This window comes from Cupressus sempervirens, chromosome 11 (genome assembly GCF_028749045.1).
Source record: "Cupressus sempervirens isolate cs-2001-9-10 chromosome 11, ASM2874904v1, whole genome shotgun sequence".
NCBI classification, from domain to species: domain Eukaryota; kingdom Viridiplantae; phylum Streptophyta; class Pinopsida; order Cupressales; family Cupressaceae; genus Cupressus; species Cupressus sempervirens.
This window is the reverse complement of record NC_143128.1, coordinates 572995849-573008070: the sequence shown is the minus strand read 5'-3', so window position 1 is coordinate 573008070 and position 12222 is coordinate 572995849. Positions and strand designations below refer to the sequence as shown.

General features: G+C 32.9%; 1 protein-coding gene across 1 annotated transcript; it reads right to left on the bottom strand.

Annotated features, from left to right (window-relative positions):
- Window positions 1-1184: 1184 nt before the first annotated feature.
- LOC149530933 (uncharacterized) lies at window positions 1185-4588 on the bottom strand. Its single transcript, XM_089810077.1, has 3 exons — window positions 4399-4588; window positions 1792-1951; window positions 1185-1686 (listed from the first exon to the last, which is right to left on the bottom strand). Exons 1-3 carry the CDS (start codon window positions 4475-4477, stop codon window positions 1395-1397), a joined length of 531 nt encoding a protein of 176 aa, XP_089666203.1. The 5' UTR covers window positions 4478-4588; the 3' UTR covers window positions 1185-1394.
- Window positions 4589-12222: the final 7634 nt, after the last annotated feature.

The window sequence follows — 12222 nt, the reverse complement described above, 5'->3', positions numbered from 1 at the left end:
GTAATTCTTGCATTTGTTAACCTTAAGTAATAAGACAGTAACCCATCTCTTGGGTCAGAATCAAATTATTAATCGATTGCGAACCCAGTCTTTTCATTGTAACGCCTAATCGTTCCATCAAATCTACATTCAAAATGAAATTTACCAACATATCTACTATGATGTTCAGAGATTTTAGAGAAAATTAGACACAGCAATAGGTCTTAAACAAAATCCAACTTTTGTTCCCTTCATACTCCTCAATCAAGGCAGTACTTAATACTGTCAACAATTTTGTCAATGATCTGAATTCTGATCCATTTGTCAATGTTGTGCCATTTCTTCAACCCCAAGAAGCTTCAGTCATGTGTTTCTGCTCTTCTGATCCAGGTATGCTATCAAATATTTCCTACCAATGTTCAAAATTTCACTTCAGATGGACGGATAAAGCCTCTGCTTTAAACCTCTTCAAATTCAGCAGTCTTCTTATCCAAGGTGGGCTCAAGCTCAGATTTTAAGTATATTTGACAACTTCGGTTACATAAAGATTACTATTATTTACCTAGACAAGTTTGAAATTACAGATGAGAATTTCCAATAAAGATCGTCTCCTTGTTTCTGCTAGATGGGGGAAAGCTCCGCTAAGAATTGAATTGACATGATTTTATTATTGAATCCTTTTATCTGTTTTTGGCAAGGAGTACTGTCAGTTTTAAAAGGACAACAATTTTACAGGAATTAGATAAATTGATTATGTAACATATTTAGGAACTACAAAATATTGTATGACTAGTTAGCTTGAGATGAACTTTCAAATACCAAAAATAAAACTCAAAGAAACAGATTGTTCTATTGAAAAAACAAAGTTTTATGAGTTTACCTTGGTCATACTTACAGAAACCTGGATGGATCTCTGTCAGATAAACGAAGAGTGTGGGCTATCTTATTTTTATTGTCCTATTAAAATTGATTTGACTTCATTAACTACAACAATTAATACCACTTCATGTTAACTGTAAACCCTGAGATGGGAATCTCTAAGTTAAGGTCTATGTAGGAAAACTCTTGATGTTACGAAACATAAACATTAAACAAACTGAAATAGAGGACTTCTAAGATGCATAGAGGCATGCAATGACCATTATATAAACTGAAATCACTTTGCATTCCACATAAAATATTGAAAAATATTTAGACAATTGTGATTTCTTGCAAAATTTACTTGAACCTTCAAAATGTGAATTTGAACAATGAGTGGGTTAAATCAAAGTGTCTACAAAACAATGTACGATGAATCTGGCAAGCTTTCCACCAATACAGAAAATACAAATGAGATACAAAAAAAGGTCTGGAATTGTTCCAGAAAAGCTGTACACCAAATATATACGTTCTTTCAACTGAGATTTTCCCTTCATTCATAATATCCGGCTACGTTTGACTTGTCTGGATGCTTTTTCTAGGTCCCCAATAAAAAAAAGTATCTTATCAAAAAGACCTATGCATGGCCCTTTCTCAACAGTCAATGTTTCTGTATTATTGCTTTCAATTATGTTGCTGCCATTTGGAATGCTGAGAGTTCTGTCTATTGTATCCATATAAGGTGTGTCATAGTTAGTGTTTCTTGATTTCTTGGAACCTAACCAGCGTTGAATCTCACCTTGGTGCACAATGTAATATTCAGAGCCCTCGCATGTAATTGTCAAGCCCCTTAAGATGAACAACAAGATACAAGCAAAGTTAATTGAATAGAAAAATCAATCAGTACTACAAAATAAGTAATCCAAATCTAATAAGACTACTCATTTTACTTACAATCCCACTCGATCAGAACGATCTTGAGTTTCATATGCCATCTTCCATGTTTTGGGAAGAACGGGACTGAAAAAATTAGCCTGATCTGTTCCCCACCTTTTAATGAAAAGATTGCGCCAGAGTTCATCTTGTCTAGCAAGGCTCATCCAATTCCTGCAAACTGTTACATAAAAAGATTTAGACCTGAACAAAATAAAAACCCCTAAGAACTGATGGAAGGAAAAAGTGAAATCATATAAGCAATGCGTCAAGCAACTTAAAAGAGTAAACACAAAAGTCTTTGTGAAAATTCCAGCCCAATTACCAACAAAGTATTCATCGCTTATATGAACTACTTCTACCCAAACATAAAATAGTTTCGGAGTTGTCAATTCTTCTTTACAAGAAATTTATGTACAAAGAGAAGACAGTTGCATCTATCGTAAAGCACAATATTACGATGTCAATAAGAACATTAACAATTCACCATTCAATAATCATCCCTGGAGTGCATCTACTCCCCACAAATTTATCATTTGCAGTTCAGATTCAGATATTTTAATTTATTGAGCTATATAGTAATGGGCTTTGACAATCAAAAAAAGTAATTCTTGGCATTCATTAATAAAAGAAAATGTTATTTGTAAGTTTTTATCAATTTAAATCCTAATTGACTAGGAAAAAGCGTCAATCTACCTTTGATATAAGTGTTCAAAAGCATTTCTGAAAATACCCTTCAACCTCTGGATATTTGTATTTTTAACTATGAATTCGTAGATATTAGTTTTCCACAATCCATTGGTATACAGCAAAGAAAACTATGAATTTGACAGACTAAGTTAATAAACAATGGGCATTGAACAAAGTAGAGCAACTTATCAGAGATTTGAATGAAAGATTGAATCAAGTACGTTACTGGCTTTTTTCTTGTCAACGAGCAACTGAAATGTTTGGATTCAAGGCTTTTACCTAGATGTTATGGAAGAAAACGATGGGTATGAGTGATTTTCTATGTCAGTACTGATCCATGATTCAGGAGCAGATTTAAACACAAACTTCACTTTCTCTTCCAGCGGTTTGCCTTAAGTAATACTTAAGGCATGTTAAATACTAATTATACTCACCCTGCAGTAGTACCATCAAACATCTAACCAAAAAGTATTAACATTCCGGTTGAAATTTCAAGAACATGAAAAAAGAGGTATTGCCGATCCTTGTAGGATGGCACCAGGACTTCCCATTAGGCTACCCATTCCTGTACTAATATAGCTCAAGTGTGCTTAACCATGGGGTTTCATGTACACTTAAGCCCACTTATCTGAATCCCCATTTGTAAGGACAACAATCAAAATTACGGTGAAAAAACGAAAACCCACTCTGCATTAGATTCTAATTCTCAATAACTCTTGTATTTGTATCCTTCTAAGTGATAATTGATTCTTTAATATGAATTCTGTCAATCCTCTTTGGACTTATTGGTTAAAATATAAATTCAGAAATCCCTATAGAAGATCAGGAAATTCTGGGAGGTTTTCAGATTTAAGTGGCGTGATTGTAGCGAATCAATTACAGGGTATATTCAACAATGAACCATTTTTACAAAACTTAAGAATGTCATCCAAGCTTGCCCTTTACTGTGTTTAAGGCTGAGGATAACCACAAGCAAGATTGACCAGCAACAAACCAAAATTGAGAATTCAATATATAAATAAAACGCTGGCAAAATTCCTAAACATCTGAAGATTTGTTTAGATATCTGAACTTGTAAAAATGCAATACCACTTTGGAATTTCACCACCATTTTTTAACATTGGAATACAAAAAAACTTCATCATTATGAATTCGAACAATTGAAACAGACTAAACTTCTCCATTATATCTGGAATCTCATAGAAAAGGCAAACGGGTAAGCCTTTACAAGAAAGGCTGCTTACATAGGCAGACCACAAGATCAGATCAAGTTCGACTATTTTAAAGTGCAAAATGAAGCCATCTAAAAGCAGTCATTCCTTAAGATACCCAAAAAAAAATTAGAAAATATTTCTTGTAAACGGCAATTAATTACTCATAAAGGTCCATGAACTGATAGATCCTGGATCAAACTGCCTGAAAACATAACTAGTGAACCAATACTCACAAATTATGTCCTGCAGAATTTCTTGGACTCTGAACTTTCTAATTTAGGGAAGGAATGGAAAAAATGATACGATTGATCTACAGAACTTTGAGAGAATTCCCAAACCGGTAGATAGTAGCTAGAATTGAAGGACGTCAAACATCGTCTGCCTTCATAAAATATAAAATCTTAAACTTTGGTTAGGAATACAATTTCCAGGAACTCAAATCGCAGAAACCCACAAACCTCAAATTATTAGAATTTAGCTAAAATAATCACCCAAAAGAGGGATTACAAAGAAGAAAAAGAAACGCCATCTCAAATGAACAACCTCAAGAAAACCCTTCCACAAATTGGGGTACGATATATGGAGAAATGGGTTTTGTAATTGATTAGAAATCTGCCCTTTCCTTTAACCGACCAATTTCGGGGTGCATAATTGGTAGCAACTTTCTTTAAAAAATGCAGAAAGGGGCACAATCGGAACTTCAAATATATCAGCAAAAACTAACCTTGTTGAGAAACAGCAAGATTTTGGTGATCAAGTAAACAAAAGATCTTATAACAAATGTCGGCCGGCAGAGTTTCCATAGCTCGACAATCAAAGCGAGAGAAAGCCCCAAACCAGATCTGATCTCTAAGTTCCAATACTACTCTCAATTAGAAGAAGCGTATGAAATTGAATGACTGAAATTGAACACACATTGACAAATATATTCACTGTTCTGTAAAAGCCAACCAAGAATACGTCTCCATCTACCTGTCTAATTCACTTTTTTGAATTTTCAATTTTGTATGGTTTTCACTTGAGTCTGTGGCACGTGTATCCATGTTTGCCACTGAAAGAATTTGATCCCTTTTGACGGTTGTGCGCGCCTTCCTCTTCCCACCAATTTTGGGCATTCCAGTAAAATTGTTACAATTTGATTTTTCGCAAAGATGTACAGAAACACAAATTTTCAGCTCAGTGTTTTTTATATTTTTTTGCTTTTAATGCTCGGCAAACACACATGTTGATCTCACCTGTCAATTTAAATGAAGCATTTCTTCAAAGCACATTATGTGAAAATAGTCGAGCGGGAAGAAAGAAGTTTCAAGTTTTGAAACCCCTCTCTCAACTAGGAATCATCAAAGCTGCCTACACAAAATTAGTGTAGATAATTTAAATTTAGCATAGATATAGCTGCATTTTGATATTTTGAGATAAAAAAAGATATTATTATTTTATGATGAAAGATTGTACATGTTGTGTGTTATTTTTGTTTATAATTACTATAGACTTGTTTGATGTTCTTATATTGTAATTTTGTAGTTGTGGATTTAGTGTTGATGTATAAGGTCTTTAGGTCTTAAGCTCTCTTTTTAAGCAAAGCTTGTTTGGTCAATTACAGGAAGAAAAAAAAACACTTTTTGTTTTAAACAAAAAAGGTAATGGTTTAAAAATAAATGGATGGTTTCTTCAAAACAAAAGATAATGATTTAAAAATAAATGGATGGTTTAAAAGGTAATGATTTAAAAATAAATGGATGGTTTCTTCAAAACAAAAGATTTTTACTATTGTTATTATTATTATTACGTCAAGAGACGTTCTATACAATAGGAGCACAAATGTGAATCCCACCACCAGGAATATGCCAAAATAGTTTCCTTGTCAATGAAATGAAATGAAAGAGTTTTAATGACGTCCATGAGACCAACGGTCCAAGGGACCAAAAGAAGAACCATATATCAATCTGTTGAGATTTCTCCAAAGATGTCCCTTTTGTTGTGGATTTGCGTTAGCAAGATTGCCACCTTGTGAAGTCGTGGCCCCTCAAAAAGCTCTTTGTATGATGTTCACCCGTAAAGTGTCCTTCTATTGGTCGTGGATATCCTCATATGTGGTACAATCTTTGACATAATGTCATTCTATTTCCACCACCCCCTTGTTGCAAAACCTACAAATTCTTTCCTCCCACCCTTCTTTAGGGACCTTCCATCTATCAATTTCACATCTGAAATGGTGTGATCTAGACCTCAATCGAGCAATTAATTTTTTTGCCTTTCATTTAATATCAGCTCCTAAGTATTCTTTATCACAATGTTCACATGTGGAGTTGAATTCTTTGACATAATAAGCTTTTTTTCTACCTATTTGAATTGTCCACATGGCAATTTGAATTTTTTCTAACACCCACTTTTTAATCTCTAAGTTGGTTTCTGAGCACCCTTGGTAGTTAATGTTCCATTCGTTGAACCATTTGTTCAATAAAAAAGAAAAGGGAGCATTACTAACTTTTAAATAAAATAACAAAAAACAAAAAAGTATCCCCAAAATAATAGGATGTCAAAAGGCAAGCCCAAAATAAGAGGGTCGAAAAATGGGGCCCAAAAAAATAGGGCCATAAAAAAAAAAAATTTAAAATATTATTCATTTAAATGCATTTAAAATAAAATAAGAATCTTTAAAAAACTAAAATCAATAAACATAAAATAAGAAATGAATAGATTTTTTTGATTAAAGTAAATTAAAACTTTTTTTAATAATGAGAAAAAAATAAAATAAAAATAAAAACAATGGCAAACATTATTAAAAATGCCAACGCCCTTGTCGTGGGGTGCGATGGGGTGGCGGGGGGTGGTGGCCCCGTCATCATTTAACATTTAGAAGGGAGTGGAGAGAGTGGAAATGAAGAGCCTTTTGGTGGAAAATTAAGAGTCTTTATGAGGAGATGAAGAGTTGTTTTATTTATTGTAAAACACTATTCTCTCCTTTCATTCTTGATTTGCAAAAAGACTAGATTTGGAGAGAGACAAGATAGATTTTGAGACGAAAAAGAATTGATTTTGAGAGGTAGAATAAAATAATTTGTGAGGAAGAAGAGAGGTTTAGAGAGGAAGAAAACATATTTGGAGAGGAGTATTACATTGCAAATTTGAAGATCAAAAAGGTGCATCAAAAAGAGAAGTAAGCTTCTTGTAATGTTTTTTCGTTTTGCATTTAGATTAGTATTTGCATTTAGAGTTATTTCTATGCATTGATGTTTGTTTATAAGTTTGGAGGTTATAATTTGAGCTATGGATGCCTCTAACAGAGAACCAAACATTTTTTATACTAGTTTGGTTGCTTCAATGGCCTCAAATGATTTCTTTGAGACTAAGTTTGACAAGTGCCTATAAAGAATTAAAGAGTCATGCAAAATTATAATTAAATTTGTGGAGAATGCGACATTGTCAATTGACTACATTGAAGAAATGGAAATAATTTAGATGGAAGATGCTGCAAACTTCATGTGTGACACATCTACAAAAGTAGATGGGTTTCCCTCAATGATGAAAGAAGTCTTTTGCGATCACTATTCAAATAAAGGTCACAATACAATCCTAATCATCAATGAATATGTCATTTGTTTACACCACTGTGGAGAAATGTTTTATATATAGTTCATTCTTGTCTTTGGTTTTAGACTTTTACTTCTTCCAGTTAGTTATATTGGGAGTTGTGTTTCCCTATTGTTCTATGTAACTTTCATGAAGAAGAGAAAAAGAAAAAATTAATTTGTTTATGTGTGTGTGTGTGTGTGTGTGTGTACACACACACACACACACATGTATGTATATATGTATATGTATATGTATATGTGTGTGTGTGTGTGTGTGCACGTGCGCACACACATGCATGTATATATGTATATGTGTATATGTATATGTGTGTGTGTGTGTGTGTGTGTGTGTGTGAGTAGGGGGTGTCTCTAGAGATAAGAGGGGGCTTACATTATATTTTTGATAGAGGGATTTTTTCAATAGAGCTCGATTTATTAGAGATGGGGTAGAGATATGCATATATATATAGAGAGAGGGGGGGTTTATAGAGAAAGGAGGGATAGAGAGAGATTAGGGGACATATCTAGAGATTAGTGGGTGTATCTAGAGCTTAGGGTGGAGATTGTGTGTGTGTGTGTGTGTGTGTGTGTGTGTGTGTGTGTGTGTGTGTAAGGGGGTGCATCTAGAGAGAAGGAAGGGAGAGAGAGATTAGGGGGTGTATGTGGATAGAGAGAGATAGAGGGAAAGAAAAGGGGAGAGAGAGAGGTGGGGGATAGAGAGAGAGAGAGAGATTAGGAGTGTATCTAGAGATTAGGGAGATATTAATATATTAGGGAGTGTGACTACAGAGAAGGGACAGAGAGACTGAGACTAGGGGGTGTATCAAATGAGTAAGGACAGATAGAGAGCGAGATATATATCTAGAGAGAGATATATATATATATATTAGGGGGTTGGTCTCTCATATTATAAATATACATACAATCTAAAATAATAACCCTAACCCTACTCCTAATCATAACTATAACTATAACCCTAACCCCAACCTTAACTCTAATTATAACCATAGTTGTACTCCTATCCATTACATTACCCATGACCTTTGCAAGTCTTATAGAAAGGTCATTATAACAATACATATAATCGAAAACCCTAACCCTAACCCTACCCCTAATCATAAGTGTAACTATGACCCTAGTCCAAATTCTAAATGTAACTCTTTCCCCAATCATGTTTCCTAATCCTTACATTACAAGTCAATCAATATTATAGGTCTTAACCCTGACTCTAACCCTATATATAAACATATCCTTAACCTTAACTCTAACTTTAACCATAGTGCAATTATAACCCTAATTCAACTTCCAAATTAACTCTTTCCCCAATCATGTGTTTTGGTTGCCTTGAATCTAATCATGAAGCATTGAGTATTATAGGTCCTAACCCTAACCCCAACCCCAACCCTACCCATGACGTTAACCCTAAACTCTAATCCTAATTGTAATTGTAACCCTAACCCTAACTCTAACCCTATCCCTAATTCTAACCCCAATGTTAACCCTAACTCTAAATCTAACTCTAACTCTAACTCTAACCCTGACCTTAACTCTAACCCTAACGATAACTCTACTCTTGACTGTAACATTTTACATAACAATATCCTTAAAATAAAAGAAAATTAAAGTTGTGCGAATCAAACACCATATATAGAATTAAAAAATAAAATTTTGAAGAATAATTTTATAGTAACTTTATACAACTATAAATTTAATGTAACTTTATACAACTATATACTATTATAATAATTTTATACAACTATAATATGAAATTAATTAATAATCTAATACTAACCTTATAAAAAATAGAAAAATTAAAAAATAATTTACCTGTTGTGTCATGACTATGACAAGCTTATATATATATATATATATATATATATATATATATATATATATATATATATATATATATATATATATATATATATATATATATATATATATATATATATATATATAAAGAGAGAGAGAGAGAGAGAGAGAGAGAGAGTAATCGTTCTCAAGGAGCCTATTTTCATAAATCCCAATTGAGAAAAATAACCTTAGGATTGAATGAAAATAGGCACATCAATAATGATTACTCTCGACATTATATATATATATAAGCTAGTTATAATTATGATCTCATGATTGAGGTTTAGTTTTTTGGTTATCATGTTCTCATCTATAGATTCATGGGGATTAGATTAGATCTTATGATCTTCAAAGATGGAGCACACAAACCATGCCTAATTAAATGAGACAAAAAATACATTAATTGTCAATGCTTATACTTAGGTGCTTAAAAAATTATGGAGTTTCTTCTTTATTCAAGCATGTTCATCTTTTCATAAAACCTTGGCATACATATTTTATTTGAACCTTCTCAGATTTCAATTCCAAACTATTTATTTGCTTTGTCACTTACTTTTAGAAATATCAATGCCTAAAAGTTTTGGATGATTCACTTAGTTCTTATTTTGGTGCTTATGATATTAATAAGGAGAAGGAAATTTTTTTTAGATATGTTTGTATTTGTGCTAAATTAGATTCAAATAATCCCTTGCTAGAAGCTCTTAATAATGAAATAGATGAAAAAAAATTACATTGAATCTTAAATTATGAACTCATTCATTTTAGATGTATGGAATGTCACCATTATGGATGTCTCTATTAAGATTGTTCCCAACTAAAAGCATTTTTTAAAGTTTACCTCAAAAGGATAAAACTTGTAAATAAAATATTAACTAGATAATCAAGGATTTTTTGCTAGTCATTTTAATATTGATAGTTTTTACATGGCTCATAAGTGCAATTTTTGCATAAGGAAATGAAAGGATATGCCAAGATCTAGAAGCCTAGTGAATAGCACTAACAAGAGGTAAAAATAGTATAACCAATTAATTGATTGGATTAAAAAATTATACTAGATGTGTACAATGCATATATGCATGAATATATAGGCAATGCATACTAACTAGGAGATAAGCAATGGGTAAGCTATCACCCACACTAAGCAACATTACATGTCCACCAAATATGGATCATCCTCCATTGTACAATGAAGTATGTGCAACAATGTGAGGATGATAATTCTATAAGTAAAATGAAGGTATTGCATCATGTACACAAATAAAAAATGAAATAACCACTATCACCACTTAAAGTGGAAGTCTCCTACACTGCATGCTAAAATAATATGCAAACTCCTAGTTGTCTACAATACAAACTACTATTTAATGCATTGAACTAAGTAAACACAATTAAAATGTAAATAAGAATATCTAAAATCACTAGTACCACCCCTTAAGTGCAACTTAGGGAAGTTCACTCAAACTCGTAATGCTAGATGGCAATGAAAGATAGGTCCCGACTACTAGGCCATGTTAGGTACCCACATATAATATATACAAGTATAAAAGAAATGCAATGCAATCTCTTGTAATGAGAACAAAGCAAGAAAACCTCATGGGATAAAACTTTGCCCAATAAAAGAGATTAAAAAACACATGATGCATGATGCATGAATGAGTGGAGGACTTAAGACCTCCCTAGGACTACATGCATCACTATATATAATAGATGATTAAAAATGACTAAATAAATGACCATTTTTCCTTATTCTTTTTCTTTCAAATTTGAACATAATCCATAGAGGTTAAGCTTGCCTCGTAGTTGAATAGCAATAAATCACATCCTATAATTAGGCATACATATAATAAATCCATATTTTGGGTGCACAATTGTCATCATTGTTGAAATTTGATTGAAAAGATTGAAAAGATCATTGATTAGAAAGATTGTTATAAGGGAGATTGTTTTGTGTTTCAATCATTGTTTTGTCACTAATGTCAAAACTACTATTTGTTGGTAAGATAATTGCTTATATGTTTCAAGTACTATCACTTAGTTGATTGATGAGGAGGATTCGATCAACAAGATGTAAAAAAAGCACTTAGAGGAAAGGTTGAGCAATGATTATGTAATGAAGTACAAGGATTAGTTAAGACAGTGACGATATGATGTATTGATGATCTACTTAAGGTTACAAAATGGTTGGCTACACTTAGAAAGTTTAGAAGAATAAGTTAAACAAAGTTTATCTGCCAAGCTTGACCGAGTGGATAGTAGGTGCCGAGAAAAGTTAGTGCAAGCCAAGCAGAAAGTCAGTTGGAGCTGAGTGAAAGAAAATTCTAGTGGATGCTGAGCAAGACAATAGATGCTGAGTGAATTTCAGTTGATGTTGAGCACCAATAAAATCTAGTTGATGTCAAGTGATGCAGTATGTCTCGAGCATCAGAAGATTGATAATGTCGAGCTACTACATTACGACAAAGATCAAAGATTCGCCAAATAAAAGCTGACAAGTTTGCTTTTGTGGAACTCGTGAACTAGGAGGAAGATAAGATTGATGAGTTGGTGGCACATAATTTTATGTAAACTGTTTGGAAGTGAATTCAAATGGATTCTAAGAGACGTTTCTAGAGAAGACAAGATATGGGGTAGATACATTGTATCCTACCTAATCCATCCAAATCTCTAATTTAGATGATGGATAATGAGTGGGAAAATATTCTAATTTCCTTTATATAGGAATGTTTAGTCATGAAGCAAAAGAGTTAGAGAGATTGGTGTCATGTGTGAGAACCTAAGGAGGAGAAGGAATCAAGGTTTTTGCTTCAACAAGTGACCCAAGAGAAGTATCGACAATGGCATACTAAGCAAGAAGGCTTAAGGAGATGAATTCTTGAAGGGTGAACAAGCTATCAAAGCTGCAAAGAATGAAAGCCAAACAGAATTGGTGACTGAATAGAGATCTATAATCTGCAAGTGAAGTTGTAAGTTGTATCAGATTAAAACTCTATTATTACTCTCTAACAATTGTATCAGTCTAGGATAAATTCTTTGGATTAAGGTTGACTTAACAATCATTGAAAAATCCTTTAACAGGGTGGCATTCCAAGTAAATGGCGTAAAGTCCTCTAACAAGGTTC